The sequence below is a fragment of the Haemaphysalis longicornis genome, unplaced genomic scaffold (genome assembly GCF_048455015.1).
Source record: "Haemaphysalis longicornis isolate Haplotype H1 unplaced genomic scaffold, Haemaphysalis longicornis Haplotype H1 scaffold_4, whole genome shotgun sequence".
Classification (NCBI taxonomy): Eukaryota; Metazoa; Arthropoda; class Arachnida; order Ixodida; family Ixodidae; genus Haemaphysalis; species Haemaphysalis longicornis.
Window position 1 is genome coordinate 63,211,829 of NW_027526361.1, and position 17,940 is coordinate 63,229,768.

At 48.5% G+C, this 17,940-nt stretch overlaps 1 protein-coding gene across 1 annotated transcript; it reads right to left on the minus strand.

The window, feature by feature from the left end:
- Positions 1 to 224: 224 nt before the first annotated feature.
- Positions 225 to 15,015, minus strand: LOC144178847 (facilitated trehalose transporter Tret1-like). Its single transcript, XM_077706982.1, has 3 exons — positions 14,919 to 15,015; positions 6,356 to 6,601; positions 225 to 2,350 (listed from the first exon to the last, which is right to left on the minus strand). Exons 1-3 carry the CDS (start codon positions 14,923 to 14,925, stop codon positions 1,158 to 1,160), a joined length of 1,446 nt encoding a protein of 481 aa, XP_077563108.1. The 5' UTR covers positions 14,926 to 15,015; the 3' UTR covers positions 225 to 1,157.
- Between the last annotated feature and the right edge of the window lie 2,925 nt (positions 15,016 to 17,940).

The following is a 17,940-nucleotide window of genomic DNA, read 5'->3' on the forward strand; positions in this document are numbered from 1 at the left end:
TGCTAGGTTTGCAGGTCACGTGACAGGGACACATATTGTAGTGTCAAGTTTCGACACTACGAACCGCCACCCTTCCGATTTCAGGAAGTTTGCTGCCAAATTAAAATTATTTCCGCCAGTTTGTTTAGAAATTGCTTGTGGTTACCGGGCTATATAAAACGCTGGCTTTCATATGAGCTAGAGAACATATACGCGAGAGAAATCGGTTGTCTGTCCCTTTAAAACGCTCGTTTGCGCTCGTTTCCGCCGACGCGAGCACGGCCGGCGCGAGGAGCCGTTCGATGCGGGCCGGCCACCGACCGACCCCGCTGAGCGGTAGTAGGCGGAGCTTGGCCGTCGTCTTCTACAAGCGTGACGTACCGCCGAGCGGAGCCAATGGCTGCGCGCTTCTCGACGCAACCCTGTTTATCTAGGTGTCACCGATCAAGTCTTGCGCCTGGTTGGTGGCGTCTCCGCTTCCACAGTGCTCTGGAGGAGCGGTTAAAGAGGGAATGCGCCAGGCCTTGTTGCGGGCCCTTTTTAATGAACGATAGCTCGGCTAATAGTGGACGCTTTTAAATCTTTTTTTTGCGACAGGATGTTCTTTGGATAGTACTCCAATGATTGCGCACGTAAAATCTCAACCTTTGGAACCCTGTTTAGGGCCCCTTTAACCTTCAGAAAATAGTTTGGGAAGGTAACGGGGTATGGTCATGGAATGATGAAATGCAAGCAGCAGTTAATGTAAGGCAATCTATACATATAAAGTCGGACTTGCAGGATGTGCCATATAAACCTGAGAAATATCCCGATTTGGGGGAAGAATCCGCACTTCCTAGCACCCTTCTGAGAAGTAAGACTGTTTCCGGCTCCTTGTGAGACACAGCGATGGTTCATCCTGGTGCTCACTGACATGCAGACTTGGATGAAGAGAGAGCTGATGGTTGTGCTCTCAAAAAAAGCAAGTGCAGTGAAACGAATAATCATTATCGCCTGCTTCTCACGGCTGATAGCGGTCACCTTGTGTTGGCAATGTCATCCCTGGAGACGTCTCAGTGGGCAATTTTAAAGTCTCTCGACATGGTACTATAAAAATTCGTAAAAAATAGCGTTACGTGGGCCGAACGGCCAGTTAAAAATAGCACGAACAATCTCTCTTGTAAGGCATTAGTAATGGATCAAAGGTGGCATGTTTGGACTTCGTCAATTTTGTCTAACTGTGTAGGATTAGCCACTGTGCCAAATAGCTGTTCTATTTCTTCCAGAGATTTTCCTTTCGTCTCAGGTACGAATAGTACAAAAAACACGAATGCTACCGCCAGGATAGAGGCGTACATCCAGTAAGTGCCGGCCGTTCCCAAAGCGTGCTGCAAGTCGGTGTACCAGTGAGTGGCCAAGAAGCCGAACGTGTACAGTGAAGCCGTGCACAGCCCCGAAGCGATGCCCTTCGCCCTGAGTGGTATGAGTTCTCCCACGAATACGAAAGGCAGTGGGCCAAGCCCCAGGGAGTACCCCGTAAAGTAGACTGCGATGCTCAGCAGGGGTAGCCACCCGTAGTTGGCAAGAAACTCCTGGCCGTGGACTTCTTTGTAGTGGAAGCACAGACCGAGCGCGACCAGGCCAGCCACGGCCACTGCAGAGGAGATGACAAAGAGCAACTTCCGTCCTGCCCTGTCGGCAAGCAAAGTGGCGACTAGAAAAATCGTCGTTAGTACCCCTCCGACGATCATGGTGCAGTCTTCGGGAGCCATGGACGCACCGGCTTGTTCAAATACGTCTTGGGAATAAAATATCAGGATGTTGATGGCCGATGCTTGCTGCATGAATAGGGGCAGCAGTGAACACAAAAAGGGCTTGTATATGTAAGGCTGTCCCACGTCGGCGAGAGAGAGACCGGGGAAATTCGCTGAAGCTGTTTCCAAGGCGCCGAACTCATTCTCGATTCGTGGTCCACGGTAGAACTGCATGGCTGCGATTGCCTCCTTGCGGCGCCCCTTTTGAAGCAGCCACTGAGGCGACTCCCGAACGTAGAAGAGAAACGCGGCACCCGAGATGAGGGCTGGGACGAGGCAGGCGGCAGCGAGCCAGTTGTACACGAGCCACTTGCCCAGGACGTAGATCAGGAGTATTCCGAGAGAGAGGGAAAAGTTGCAGCCCGTGTTCAGCAGACCTCGCAGGTTGGCGGGGGCCACTTCGGACACGAACACCGTCGAAGCCAGGGATGCGGCGGCCATGCCTCCACCCGTAAGAAACCGTCCGGCAAGTAGCAGGGGCGTCGAGTAGCCGAAGGCGAGACAGAGCCAACCGGAGGTGAACCACGCTGCTGCCGATATGAGCGTACCCCTGCGTCCGATGAGGCCCAGCAGTTGTCCTGCAGCATGTAAAAGAAGAAAATGTGTACGTCCTTTACCTGCATCTCCATTGGGTTACGATGTCCAGTTATGTTTAAAACACTGCTAACGCATGAAATCAGGACATGGGAAACAACATCTAGAGAAAAAGCATATTTTTTGCAACTACAGCTCGAATTATGTTTTTTGTTGTCGACAAAACACTCGCAACTGGGAGCGGTTGAAACAGTAGCGGAAAACGGTGGTAATCCACGTGATGCTCTGGTTTTGCAAAAGTAACCAAGTAAAAGTTCTTATCTTCCGGACCAGATGTTAGCACGACAAAATTTAAGGAAAGTGTGTTATACGACCAGACTATATTTTTATGCCAAGCATATCTTGACACTCAGCGCAAGTTTTCTAACGCATACTTTTTGGCGCCACTTTCATGAAACCGAATTAAAGTCATAGGTTATACTGTGGTGTTTACGAAAGTAGTATTCAGTAACGCCATAGGTCTTGTAATTTGTACATAATATTGTTAACAGCGGAGCCCGGTCCGGCGGGGTTAGCAAAGAATACCAAGAAAAAAACATGCGCCGCATGTAAAGGGCGCATCACCGCAGACAGATGGGTCATTATAACAGCGACGCCGGCTTTCGCTCCTGCTCGAGCGTGAGCACAAGGGGCATATGCGTATCACACCCCTTACTCTACCATTTTAAAGGAGATACTATACCATTTTAAAGGGAGGGAGGGGGGGGGGGTATTTGTTGGGCTACTACAGAGCAAAAAAAAAAAAAAAAGGATTGGCGCAGATTGCACTAGTGGTGCAAGGATGCAGAAACAGCGGAGTGGGGGGTCGTGGTTGCGTGCGGCGTTTAGCCTAACAACGGAGTGGAGGCATTGGCAAATATGATAACTATCTCCCTTCCCCTTTCGGCTGGCGAAATCAAAGTGTGACAGCGCAACAGCCGCAACAGCCGTGTCGTATCAGGGAGGAGCTTTGCGCCGATCCTAACTCTCTTGCATGCGTAATCATGTGAAGGACAATTAAAATTTGGAGTCGGAGATCTCGGAGCACAGACACGCTATAGAAGAATTCTTCAGACTGATAGTGTGTAAAAGGCTGTCCCATATCGGCGAGAGAGAGACCGGGGACGTTCGTTGAAGCTGTTTCCAAGGCGCCGAACTCATTCTCTATTCGTGTTCCACGGTAGAACTGCATGGCTGCGATTGCCTCCTTGAGGAGCCCCTTTTGAAACAGCCACTGAGGCGACTCCTGAACAGTTAAAATTTGGAATCGGATATCTCGGAGCAGAGACACGTTATAGAAGAATTCTTCCGACTGATAGTGTGTAGAAACACGACTGCCTCTAACTTTTCACTACAAATATGCCCACTTACTGCAGTCAACAAAAAGTTAGTTATTCAATTTTAGTTAATTGGGCTGCTGACAGCGATAATTACCATCTCACATTGTGCCCCCCTGGCCACATAACTTACTTGCACAGGTTGTCTTCGCGTGCCTCCCAGTGCCTAATCTTAAGAAAACCATAAAGCTTAATTTTGAACACCCGGTATATAGCGCTCGTCAGCATAAGATCAAATCGAATGCCAAATGAAGTATATGAGTGCTTTATTAGATGCGATGCTGAGAGGAGCATCTCTTGCCGGCGGCCCTGTCCTTCCTGCGTCGTCGTCGTCCGCGCTAAGCTTGCTCTCTCTCTCTCTCTCTCTCTCTCTCTCTCTCTCTCTCTCTCTCTCTCTCTCTCTCTCTCTCTCTCTCTCTCTCTCTCTCTCTCTCTCTCTCTCTCTCTCTCTCTCTCTCACGATTGCTCACGCAGTTCGAGTAATCGACCAAACGGAAACGCACAATGGAACCCCCTTCAGCGTCGCATCACACCAGGGTTTCCGCGAGGGGAGGTAGGCGTAATTTTCGTACAGCGCCCCCCTGAGTCGTCGTATGTTTCATCGTCCACCACCGCAGTCCTCGTCGAGCGCTCCTTCGCCGTTAAAGACCTGTACTTCTTGTCCTTCTGGGCGATTCTGGGCGATTGCATTCTCGCCCGGCAGCGCAGCGCGCTTCCTGATAAGCCGTCTCTTCGGGCTTCAAGATCTTCTTTGGTCGCCCCATCCCCCATGTGCACGGCAGAGGGTCGGAGAGAGTAGTGCACCCGCGGCGGCTCCGAGTTTCATAAACGCATTTGGGGTCATAAGCGCAGCAGACGACCGTCGTTTTCTTAGAGAGCTTATTTTGCCACAGGCATAGATGATGAAGTATGGGGTGATGGTGACGAGAGTTGATTCATTGAATATGAAAATGCTCGCTTCGCGAATGAAGTCCAAGAGGGAACGATGATGGAGCCGATGTATCCACGCTGTGTATGCGGTCTCGTCGTCTATGCGGAGGCCCGTCGACGCTGTTTGCTCAATCGCTTGTGATTATATGCTCTTTCTTCATTCAGATGCTTACGTTTCTAATTTTCAGTTTTATGTAGCGGGCGCATTAGGCCTCCTTACGTCCTATTCTTGGCCCATCCCACACGTGGGTATACGTGCCACCGGGCGCTCTCACGAGACGCACGCTCATGTGCGGTCGGCATTTCCTCGGTAATTTTTCTGTTAATTAACGGCGCAACCAAGAGTTTAAATAGGTCTGCTGTTAAAATGCGTATTCGCCGTCCGATGGTTCTAATTGTGGAACAATGCAAATTTTGGTTACACTGAGTACTCACGGATGCCGTCAGCCACACTTTGCAATCATGAAAACTTTAAAAACGTTTAGCGGGAAGCGTAGGTTACGATGAAGGCCTGTAACGCTAATTTCAGTGCGCATGCTCTAGTAGGAACTGCATTTTGCTCTTCCTGGTGAAAATGTTCTGTGAATGTGCAAAGTTTTGTACGGCTCAATACGTTAGGAACAAATTTATTCATGTTTGTAAAACCATGTTTTGTCCATGTTTTGAACAGGGCGTGAGCACCGACGTTCTCTGGACACACTGAACTGGGCGGCAAGGGAGGCTGACAGAAGTAAAATGCTGCCAGTCATGCCGTACTTATCCGCTTAGTTTAAATTGGGACGAACAAACTGCCATTCACATAAAAAAATTACACGACCTCCCCGAAGGGAACTATGTGGTGATGCAAAGCATCTCGGAGTTCGCAACCCACCCGTCGCGCGCGCGGCCGCTTTCGCGGCGCGGTCGCGTTGACGAGCGGCATCCGGATCCGGATCCGCTTGGCGACGCTGGCGTTTCGAAGCGGCTTCTCGTTGGCGAACCGCATCCGGATCCGCTTGGCGACGTTGGGGTGCCGAAGCGGCTTCGCTTTCTCGCAGTGTGGGGTCCGCTGCTCGACGCTGGCGTTTCGAAGCGGCTTCAGTTTCGCCATTCGATGACAGAATTGTTGGCGTCCATTCAGTTCATCGGACAAACAGCAACGGAGGGAGCGGCGCGCAGAGAGGAGCAGCGCGCGCGCTATTGCACAGCTGGTGGGGAGAGGGGGAGAGAAGGAGCAGCGCGCGCGCTATCGCACACCTGGCATGGAGAGAGGGAGAGGAGGAGAACGGTGTTATCGCACAGCTGGTGGGGAGAGGGGGAGAGGTGCGGACGGACGCCGACGGACGGACATAGCACCGAGCAAGAGATGCTTTGCACCTAAAAAAATTATCTTTACGCGATCTGGTCAGTACCCAGTACATGCTTCGCATCGTTCGAGCTTTCCTCCCAGGATCTTATTCAGGTCTTTCCTGGCCTCGCTAATTTTATGCCGCGACTAGACTTTCGGGAAGTGGTTATCGCGTCGATACTCGTGGCTGGCATGGTATATATGTGGAGCCCGCTTGTCATCCATTTTAGATACGAAATAGTGAAGTGTGTGTCAGTGATTAATTGCATGCTGTGAAACTACAATGAATCTTGTTAGCGCATTTACGGTTATCAGTGATGCGTCCCGTATCTTGGCCCTGAAATCCATTCACGTGTAAACCTGCACTTCAGGTGATTAATTAACTGAAGAAACGGTGGTGAAATTGCTGGGCGTACCTGAGAGTAGACCCACGATGATGCCCCCTGGCAGTACGAGCGACCCGAACCAGGCGGCGTCGTCCTCGGTGATGTTCAGTGTTCGCCGGATGTCGGGGAGTGCTGGTGACGAGTAGCCGCAGGTGAGGCCCGTCGAGAGGGTGACCGCGTACGTCGCCGCCACCGCGAGGTACAGCCGGCGACGGCCGTCGGCAGCGCTGCCCACGCCGAGTGGGAACGCATTGTTCTCCTGGCACACTGCCGGAACTGCCGGAGCACAAGGTCGGCAAACGTATAATGAAAAAAAAAAAAAAAGAAACGATTGATTCGTGTATCTAAGGAATTGGTAAAAACATAGCATGTAATTGCAAGTTGTGCTTGTATCATAGGTAGGCTTACACACACTCATTATTCGGATGACACTTCACTGCCTCTCACGATGAGAGGGACCACGATTCCGTGTTCCTCACGAGGTGCAATGACATGTTCTCTTCCGCTGTCTGTCTGCCCGTCTACGCCTAAGTCCAAACATTTTCTGCGAAAGCAAAGGGGGTTCACGGAGTATAAATTCAGGGATGCTTAAAACTGTCTAAGAATTCGAAAACGTAAACCTATACTGGATATCCTTATTTATTTATTTATTTATTTATTTACTTATTTATAAAATTATACCCACAACGATAGGGAGGAGCACTCAAAAATATAATACAGAGTTGCAAGCAGCCGCACATCGGCCTTACAGCATATCAAGCATACAAAACATCTGTACAATGCAGATATACACCACGAACAAGCAGCTATAAAATCGCTGACGTCTAAGAACGAAAAAAAAACTGTGTAAAAATAATAAAAACTCGTTACACCAACTTAGAAAACAACGAATCATTTCAACCTTAAATGCGTGGTCCGCTCGCTTTGATGTATAATGAGGAGGCAACATATATTTTTCTCGTAGTATGCCTGTTTGACAATAGCGAATTGCATGAAAAAATTTAATCGCAATTTTTTGCGGCGGGTTTCCAACAAGCCGCATTTTAGTTGTTCTTTCGCTCCGGTCGCGCTAAATCCGACACCACATTTTCCGGCAACAAAGCACGCAGAGTAATTTTGTAACCTTTCTATTTTCTGTTTATCGCGGAATGTCGGCGGATCCCATACCGTGCACGCATATTCCGTGATGGATCTTACGTTTGCCTTGCACAGCAAGTCCTTAGATTCTAAAGAGAAGTCTTTTGCATTCCTACATTGGAAACCCAATGCCCTGCCTGCTCTATAGAGCAGGTAGGGCATTGGGATTCTATTGGGATTGAGATTAACTATATGGCAGCTATAGCTGCCACATAGTTAATCTGGCGTTGCCAATCAAGGTTGCACGTAAAATAAATACTTAAGTATTTGTATTCCGTTACTTGACATAACGATTCATTGTTCCTAACGTAGAAGATTTAATTTCGGCTTTTTGTTGTAAACCTCATCGAAGCTGCTTAGTGTAAATTTAAAGTCATGTTCCATTTTAAATACCACTGGCTGATTTTGTGAAGATTACATTGAAGGGTATATACATCTTCATCCGATTTGATTTCACTGTGCAGCACAGTCTTCTGCAACAAGCCTAATTCGAGAGTTAATGCCGAAGGTGATATCACTTATAAAAATAAAAATAAGAGCGGCGCCAAAACTGAACCCTGTGGCACGCCTGATGTGACGCCCGCCAGGTTTTACCGTTCTCCATTTAAGACGACCAATTGCCTTCTCGAAGCAAGATGCTCCCTTATCAAGTTTACTATCTGCGGATTAATATTATACGTAGTCATTTTATCAATAAGCAAGCTATGGTACACAGTATCGAAAGTTTTCCTAAAGTATAAGAACATGCAGTCTACAGTTAACTTATAATTTAAATCTTGCGCTATATCGTTACCAAATTCGGTAAGTGGGATTTAATTACCGTTTAGGTGTTCTACAATGTCCCATATAAGATATTCTCGAGAATTTTAGCGGCAACGCACGTCAAATAATTTTCATCATTGTCTCTAGGACCCGACTTATGAATTGGGACTTCACTGTTAAGCTTCTAATCGTCTGGGATTGAAGACTCAGCTGGCGATTTTTCAAAGATAATTTTCAAGCATGGGGCATGCACATTGCGCTTCACTTTTTTAAATCCATGCGCGAAGATCACTCTTTGGGTGTGGTGTAGACGAATTTTAATACGTTTCATAATGGTAAAATTGGCCGTCCCATTACTCCGCGCTTTGTCAACCGCCTGGATAACCTTATTCATTTATTTATTTATTTATTTATTTATTTATTTATTTATTTATTTATTTATTTATTTATTTATTTATTTATTTATTTACGCCCACGGCCGCTAAATGCCAGCCGGAATCTGCTTGAATTTGCGCGTGGCACGTCCACCGCGCTCGCTATCAACGGCGCCTCAAGTAAGTGCAACCCACCAAAAGTAACGAAAAGGTTTGTAGACGCACACGCCAACAACGGTGGTTCCCCCAAACCTATCACGTCACGGTTTTCCGCTCCCATGGTGGTCTCCGAGTCAGTGACTGGCCCACCTCAGAATTTGCTCGCAGCCTGGCAACCGCCAGCCACATGTCAGACCTACAATTCCGCAAGGAAGTCACTCTCCAAGCCCAGCCGGGGCCCAACCTCATTGTCGCCGGCACTCCGGATCCTTACCTGGCCGATCGACTATCCCAACTCGCCACTATAACCCTTCGGGGAACCGACTACGCCGTTTCCGCCTACATGAAGCCACCACCTGGTACCTCCAGGGGCGTTATTCATGGCATCCCGGATACCACCACGAATGAGCAGCTGCTCGAACTCACGGCTACCAACCGCCCATATTTGATCCACGCCCGGATGATGGGTAACACAAGATCTGCACTGCTCACCTTCAACGGGCCACGCGTACTATACTACATTAAATTTGACTGCGAACTAGTGTGTTGCCGCCCCTATCGTCGTGCCGTCCAAACTTGCAAGTGTTGTGGCGATATCGGCCACCGTCATGACGTGTGCCCCCAACCCGACCAGCCACGCTGCCCGGCTTGCGGCATCTCCAACCCCCCTCCGGATCACCCCTGCGTTCCACGCTGCAAGTTGTGTGAAGGCTCTCACCTCACGGCCCACAAGGACTGTCCCAAGCGCCTGCTTCCCACCCCAGCTCCACGCAAGCCTCGCAGCCAGCCCAGCCACCAACCTCTTCCGGCCTACTGTACTGAAGATTTCCCGGAGCTACATACCCCACCGATGGACGCCCGCTCCAAGTCCCATCATAATCTTCAAACACAGGTGAGCTGGTCAGCCGCACTTCGCAACACTCCCACTGCTTCCAACCCAATCCCCTCCCACCCCTCACAACCTCTCCCCCCTGTCCCCCCTACTTACGAATCAGTGCTAAAGGAACTCAAAGAACAACACCAACGTTTTCAAACACAACTTGACACTCTCACCAAGAAGATTGAGGCCCTCGTTGCGTCCCCTCTCCCCACACCTGTCGCACCAGTCGTGCCCACATCCGACCAGATAAACGCCACCATCGACAGCAAGCTAGTCGATGTCTTAAAGCAACTCATGGACGCCCAAAGAGAGAGTCTGGCCCCCTTATGCTCTGGCATTCAGGCGCTCACTGACCGACAGAACAAGTTAGAACAGGCTATCCAGGGCATACATGACACCCTGGCGTCCTCCCACCCCGACCAAGAAGCTCAAGCATCACCCCTATCATGACTAGTGCACCGGAGGCCTTCCTCGTCGTATATCAATGGAATTGTCGATCTCTCAGTAGTAAGCGACACCAGCTAGCCCTCCTTACCCAACAGGACCCGCCAGATGTCATTTCTCTTCAAGAAGCAAATACTCCTGCCCCTCGCTTGCCACAATACAACGTCTTCACCCAGGACCCGCAAAACCGCACAGCCATCCTTGTACTGAATTCCCACCCAGCCCAAGCACACCAGCTCAGCCGGACCATTCCTAATACCTTCGTTGAAGTCATCTCCACCCGCCCATCGCAACCCAGCATGTATGTACTAAATATCTACAGCCCTCCCACCAGCAGTCTTCACACCATCGAGGCGCTCTTGCATGAAGCTACACTCAAGGCCAATGACAACCCGCTGCTTCTCCTTGGTGTTTTAATGCCCCGCATACGGCTTGGGGATATATGCGCGCTTCGAAGAATGGTACGGCTCTGTTACGCGCCACCCAAAATCATCAGTTAGTCCTGCAAAATGACCTTACAGTCGCCACCCGGACCGGTAACAGTGTCACGCGCGACACCACACCCGATTTAACATTTACAAAAAACATTCGACATATAACGTGGTCATGCTTGGATGGAACTCTCGGCAGCGACCATCAGATCATCTCCATCCGAATTCCGACCTCGAAGAAGTCACCTCGGAAGGGCACTGCCCGCCTAACCAATTGGTCCGCGTTTCGAGATGACGTCACTCCTCTACCACCCATAGATCAAAATCTTGACGAATGGACACTGGAGCTTGAAAAGCGGGTCAATAAGCACACCCAAGAAATCGCACTCACTGACAGCACACCAGCCGCGGACCCCCACCTTATGCACATCTGGGAAGCTCGACGAAGCCTGTCAAAACGTTGGAAACGCCAGAAACACAATCGTTCCTTGAAAAAACGCATAGCCCTTCTAACACAGCTAGCACAGACCTACGCTGCTGAGCTTCAACGACAGAATTGACACTCTTTTTGCCACAAGCTCCAAGGCACTCTGCACACGAAGAAAACCTGGCATCTGCTTCGGTCCCTCCTCAACGACACCACTACCAGGCGATAAACAAACCATCAAATACACCAGTTGATTCGGAACAGCTCGCTGTCTTCTCAAGATCTCCTGAGGTCTATCCAACTCCACCTTTTTGGAGACCCAGCCTCTTATCCGACCTACCCGGAAACACATTACACCGGCCAGGCAAATGATGAGTTGGACGCACCTTTTATCCTCGCCGAGCTCCATGCTGTACTTGCCCGCTTGAAACGTAATACTGCACCAGGCAAAGATCAGATAACATATCGTATTCTCCGAAACCTTGACGAAGACACCCTGCAGGCGCTCCTGGACCTGTACAACCGCCACTGGGTTGAAGGCACCTTACCTGAACAATGGAAATATTCGGACATCACTCTAATCCCAAAGCCAAACAAGCCCGTCTCCCCCACGACCCTTCGGCCCATCTCCCTGACGTCTTGCCTCGGGAAACTTTTCGAACACCTGGTCCATCAACGTTTATCTACGTACTTGGAAGATCACAATCTGTATCCATTAACAATGTTCGGGTTTCGACAGCATCTCTCTACGCAAGACGTACTAATTCAGCTCAAGGAACAGGTCCTAGATCATCTGAGCAGAGCCACTCCTAGGGCCATCTTAACACTTGACGTAAAGGGCGCGTTCGATAACGTCACGCATCAAGCCATTTTGGAAAACCTCAACACGACCAATTGCGGCATCAAGACTTTCCACTTCGTAAAAGCTTTTCTCCGAAACCGGACCGCAACACTGCGACTTGGGTCCCTTCGATCACCCATCTTCCACACTCCGCCCAAGGGCACCCCACAAGGCTCCGTTATTTCGCCATTGTTGTTTAATATTGCCCTCCTTCACCTTCCGAGTCGCCTACAAGCTATCCCCGGTCTCCAGCACGCTCTTTACGCGGGCGATTTGACCATTTGGACAACGCAGGGCTCCAGCGGCGCACAACAAGACGCTCTCCAACAAGCGATCGACACAACTATCGACTATCTCTCGCCCAGAGGTTTGACATGCGAACCTAACAAATCGGCTCTCCTAGTTCTTCGCGCCCGCACGCGAGGTCGGCCTGCTGTGGCTACTCCCGATCCGCAAGTTACCATCCAGGGCTCACCTATTCCCCAAGTCCCCACTCTCCGTATATTGGGTGTGCCTATCAACTACGATGGTTCCGGCGCCACCCTCCTGCCGCAGCTACAGAAAACGGTCACACAGCTCACTCACCTAATACGACGAATAAGAGGATCCACTCACGGCCTCAAAGAACAAGACACCTGCCGCCTGGTCCAAGCACTGCTGGTCAGCCGTATAACCTACGGAACTCCTTTTGTCAACCTAAAACCACAGGAAATCAACAAGCTGGATGCTCTAATACGGAAAACGTACAAAGCTGCCCTTGGACTCCCAACTTATACTTCGAATGCGCGTCTGCTTCACCTCGGCCTGCACAACACGCTCAGCTAACTACTAGAAGCACAGCGGACGTCCCACCTCCATCGCCTCACCCTCACTCCCTCAGGTAGAGGCGTTCTCCAAAACATTGGCCGGCCCTCCCCTTCCCCTCAACACGAACTCCAACGCATCCCCCTGTCCATTCGTCAACGCCTGAAGGTTAGCCCGGTACCCAAACACATGCACTCATATTTCAATCGAGGACGTCGCGAAGCCAGGGTGAAGATGCTTGATAAACGGTACGGCGCCGACTCTCAAACCCGATATACGGATATTGCTACAACTCCCGACCGCACGCGCACCACCCTAGTTACTGTGGACTCGAACCGACATCTGGCCACAGCCGTCACCTATCAAAATCTGCCGGTCACCTCAGCCGAAGCGCTTGCCATCGCCCATGCAACTACCACACACCAGCATCAACCATACTTGACCATCATTACGGACTCCCAACAAGCCTGTCGGCTGTATCAAGCTGGCCTTGCACCACCCCAGGCCCTCCCTGTGCTCCAACACCTTCCCGAGGACATTGAAATTTCTATCGTCTGGACCCCAGGCCATGCTGGCCTTGCCGGGAATGAGGCGGCTCATGCCGCAGCCCGCGATCTCCTTACCCGGGCACTCCCAACCGCAAGGACCGACACCGCCGGGAGCCTCATCTCTGACCGTGAAATCCTAACTCAGCTGTACTCTACCTACAGCTCCCTCCTCGCGCACTACACACACATCAGAAGAACATACCCTCCTCCACACCACAGTCTCTCCAACCTCCAAGCTCACATATATCGGCGTCTACAAACAGAAACCTCCTACAACCACACTATCCTCTCCCACATATCTCCGTCCATTTTCCCCCACAACTGCCCACAATGTGACATCCCTCTCACAACCTACCACCTTGTGTATTCATGTCCCCACCACCCCCACCCCATTCACTCCCCCTCCCTTGAGCAGGGGGAGTCTGCGCTGACCAGCTCGGCGCCGGAGCATCAAATCGCCCTGGTGCAACGAGCCCTGGATTCGGCGCAGGCTCGCGGCCTCCTGGACGTAGGAGGCTGACCACGTCCCTTTCCAGCTCCCTTGGCTGCTCAATAAAAAATGTTTTTTACCACCACCACCACCACCACTGATTTGGTTGCATTCATAAAATCTACTTTTCCGTGGGCAAACCGCCAGGCGAATGACGCGTGGCTAGGAGATGTTATTCGTTACTGGAACTGATTGCACATCAGCTGAAGAAAGTCAAAGCATGCTTCCGCACCAACAGCCACAGTGCACCTTGCTCGCACCGCTTTACATAATCCTCTGACGTGAGTTCATTGGAATGGGTAATTTCGCCCGCCTTCCTCTTTTGTCAGGCACTAGTCTTGGCGAAAGCGCTTTTGCGTGTCACGCTTACCAGATAGACGGGCTTCGATCTTCAACGTTAGTGCATATATTCACTGGTCCCACCATCTCCACCATAATGAACCTTTTGCGCGACCTTTATCTGCGCGTGCGCTTGCGGGAGGCGCCATTATCATTTAGTAACTCTCTCTAGTTGGCGTTGCCGATTCTGACGGATGCGGTGGACACGCCGAGCGCCCATATAGGAAAATATTCTGCTGGGCCTTCGGTGGCCGCCGTAAAAGCACTATGTCATCAAAGGGCCAATGACCGGCATTGCGAAACGTATTAAACTTCGCCCCGGCATCAGCGCTTGCTCGAACTAAAAATTTATAGCAAGAATATATCTTCTCTCCTTCGTCATCTACCCACCTAAAGAGCTGCTTTTGCTGATGAAGTTGAAAAGCGGAACCTCATGTGCCTCAACTGAAAAGCCGGCCTCTCAGCTATCGCCAGGGGCACGCCCAGTCATGAGCAATATTGGACAACAGCGCCACCGCCAATCGTCGTTGAAAGAGCCACCAATCGTGTATTTTGTATTCACCGCTTCTAGCGATTTTCTTGGCATCGAAAAGGCGCATGTTAACAAGCAGACGCGCACAAGTAATTTGCGAAGGTGTTTCACTAAAATCATGTCTTACTGGAGGCGGTAAAAAGTTGGTCCATCATTGCACCGCGGGGTGCATAGTCAGTTTATTGCAACTCATCGGAATAAAAAATAATGCATTGAAACAGACACAATTAGTTGTGACAAATTATAAACACTGTTGCGCCTCTCTACGAAGCTGGAACGAATATGGTCGCATCTGATCTTCGTCAGCTAAATAAAGCACGAAATTAAGTTGAGCATCGAAAATAGATATGGTGTATAGATACTTTAAGAGCCTTTGCGAGTAGGGATGTGGTCAGCACTGCCAGAGCTTTCAATCAATGTCTTACCTGTCATTTCTTCCTCTTTTCGGCGATGGTATACGATGGGCGAATCACCGCGGCCGTTCACGGCCAGTGCTGCCTTGATAAATGAACAGTCCTGTAGGAAGGGTTAAAATCCTGGAATGCTTGTCAGAATCAACTACGAACAATGGGAATGCGTTCACAGCGTGTCGCCGTCGGAGGGTTAATACGTCAGGAGAAGAGCCTCTGGAGCTCCAGGTGTTGGTTGGTGCTGCTGCTTTGGCTTCTGCCATGAGCATTCTGGCTGTGAGCGTTCATACTCAGTCTATGATCGGTTGTTCCCAACAAAGCTATTGACTGTGTTGAATTATCCTTGCGAACACCCCTCCCCCTCATATTTGCTCTGTTATCAATATCGTTACTAAACGGCTATTAGCTAACAATTGTTTTTTTAAGAAATGTGTAACCACAACGATCAAAAAATGCTCAGCGATGCACTGGCGTCTATTGAAAAAAGGTGTAAAGTTCTGAAAATGGAGGTAAAGAAAGAAAAAAAAAACTTGTTTTACGTGTTACACACGGGGTTAAGCGTGTCAAAAATTTTTATTAACAATTTTGTTCTAATGTACTAGCTACCGTTAACAAGTGTAAATACTTAGAAGTAAAAATGTCTGAATACCTGAACTGGACTCAACAAATACCTATTGTTTGGTCTACCACTGAAAAGAAGTTATGGTTCTTACGACTCAAATTAAAACCCACTACACCACCCGTAAAGTTAACAGCGTACTTGACAATAGTAAGGCCTACACTGGAATGTGAAAGCATATAATGGGACCCATATCAAAAGGGATTAATTCATAAAATTGAGCGGATACGAAGAAGGGCGGCAAGAAATAAATTTACCCCTTTTTAAAACGTTATCCTATTGCCGGACTAAAATTTTTGTTTTTGCTTTCCCAAAATATCTTTCACTTCGATGCAAAATCCAGTAGCCAAATCCGCGACAACTCCGGAGCCTACGAGGTGGCCACAGCACAAACTGTCTAGTCCTAAAATCTCGTGTGAACACATTTGCGTGCTTTTGTTCCCTAAAACAATAAAAACTGGCATTACTTACCGGAGGCTATATGCAATTCTCAAACAGTAGAACATTTTAAAGGAGCCGTGAAGACAAAATACAAGTTGGGTTTATTAGAAAGACTGCTTAGTCCCGATAACAATGATACCAATATCATCGCAATCTTCGAACAAATAACGGAGATATTAAAGAAAATGTGTGAAGCAGTCGCGACCCCCTAGCCAATTTCCCGCAACTTTTCTATGACGTCACGGAACCTTGTTTGTGCGATTGGCGGCCGCCTAACTGACCTGTCGCGACGACACATGACTGGACGTCTGTAATGGGGCCTCTAGTTCCACTTGACCGCATCACTTGACTGCTAACGTGCAGTTAACACACTAAAAATTATATTTTATTGTTGGCCCGTATGACGTCATTCTTGCTCATAACACGTCACTGTGGCGCAAATTTTGGCAATTTTTAAATACTTCTTGCTTTTTTTCCGTTAAAAAACATCTTTCGTGGCTGTAATAGAGCTGAGTGAGATACTGAATCCTAGTTCTTTCAAATTAAATGGTGTTTGGCGCATTATAACCGAAAGGTTGCTGCGCCATTAAACCTCAACTTCATTCATTCGAATTAAACGAAGTTGTATTTTCTCTTCATGGCTTCTTTAAAACCAACGTTGTAATTATTTAAAAGTATCATATAGCAATGCAATTTCATGTATCTGGTCTAACATTTATTACGTAGAACGTGGTATTGTAATGCATATATTTTGATGTATATGAGGTATCATGTACGCTCGTGGCATCGTGATGTATGATTTCTTTGTGTCGTCTATACTTGCTACTTAATGTTGACATGACTGTTGCTATCTATGTCAGATTTTGTAATGTAGTTATGGCACGTCGTGATTTCTAATTCCATGTGTTAATTTTGTATTGCTACTTTATGTAAGTGACCATGGCTTCTCTGACACGCTGTAATGGCCCAATCGGTCGTGCCTGCTTATATATATATATATATATATATATATATATATATATATATATATATATATATATATATATATATATATATATAATATATATATATATATATATATATATATATATATATATATATATATATATATATATATATATATATATATATATATACGAACGGGAAATTAGGGGCTCGTTAATTACGACAGAAATAAGGGTTGGCAGTCAAGAATGCCGAAATGCCAAGGAAAGCAAGGGGAGAATGCTGTAGGTCATTTATTATCGCTGAAACAGATGATGAATTTTTGAAATACAGAAAAAAGTGTAGAAAAATAGCGGCATTCGGGGGTATTTCTCTTTCATGCACCATCCCCTTCGTAACTTCCCACACACTTTCTTTTTCATATCAGCCAGAGCCCTACCAACGCTCTCTGCGTTGTTTCAACTTGAGGAAAAGTATGTGCACCAATGTTCCAATCGTACGCTACTGCTGGTAGCGCGAGCAGAGTGCAAGGCTGAGCAAACGAAATGTAACAATCTCGGCAGCGTGCCTGCAGGCGACATAAAACATGGACTTGGGCCTTGCCACGCTGCGAGTGTTTAGGGATAATCTCGCAGTTGCATTGCTGCACTGCGCAACAGCGACAGGCAACACCAGAAATGTGAATGCTTGTCGGATTTGTGAATTCGCTTAAAAAAGGTCCCACACATGGAAAGGGTAAATACTTGCCGAAAGGACCCTGAAGAGCGGCTCGGTGGTTGAGCCGTTGGCTGCTCACAACAAAAATGAGCGTTCGATCATAGCACTCGGCTGCCGTTTTTCTGACGTATACGAAAAACAAAAACTTTCATGTGTCGTCATTTCAACGTACGTTAACATTCCCAGGTGGTCTGTACGGTGTGCCTTTTAGCACAGGAGTAGGTTCGCGGCATCAAACGCGCCAGAATGCTTGCTTGAGGTCGTTCAATGTTCCCAAAAAACAAAAAACAATTGCTCGACAGGTTATGGTGTTTT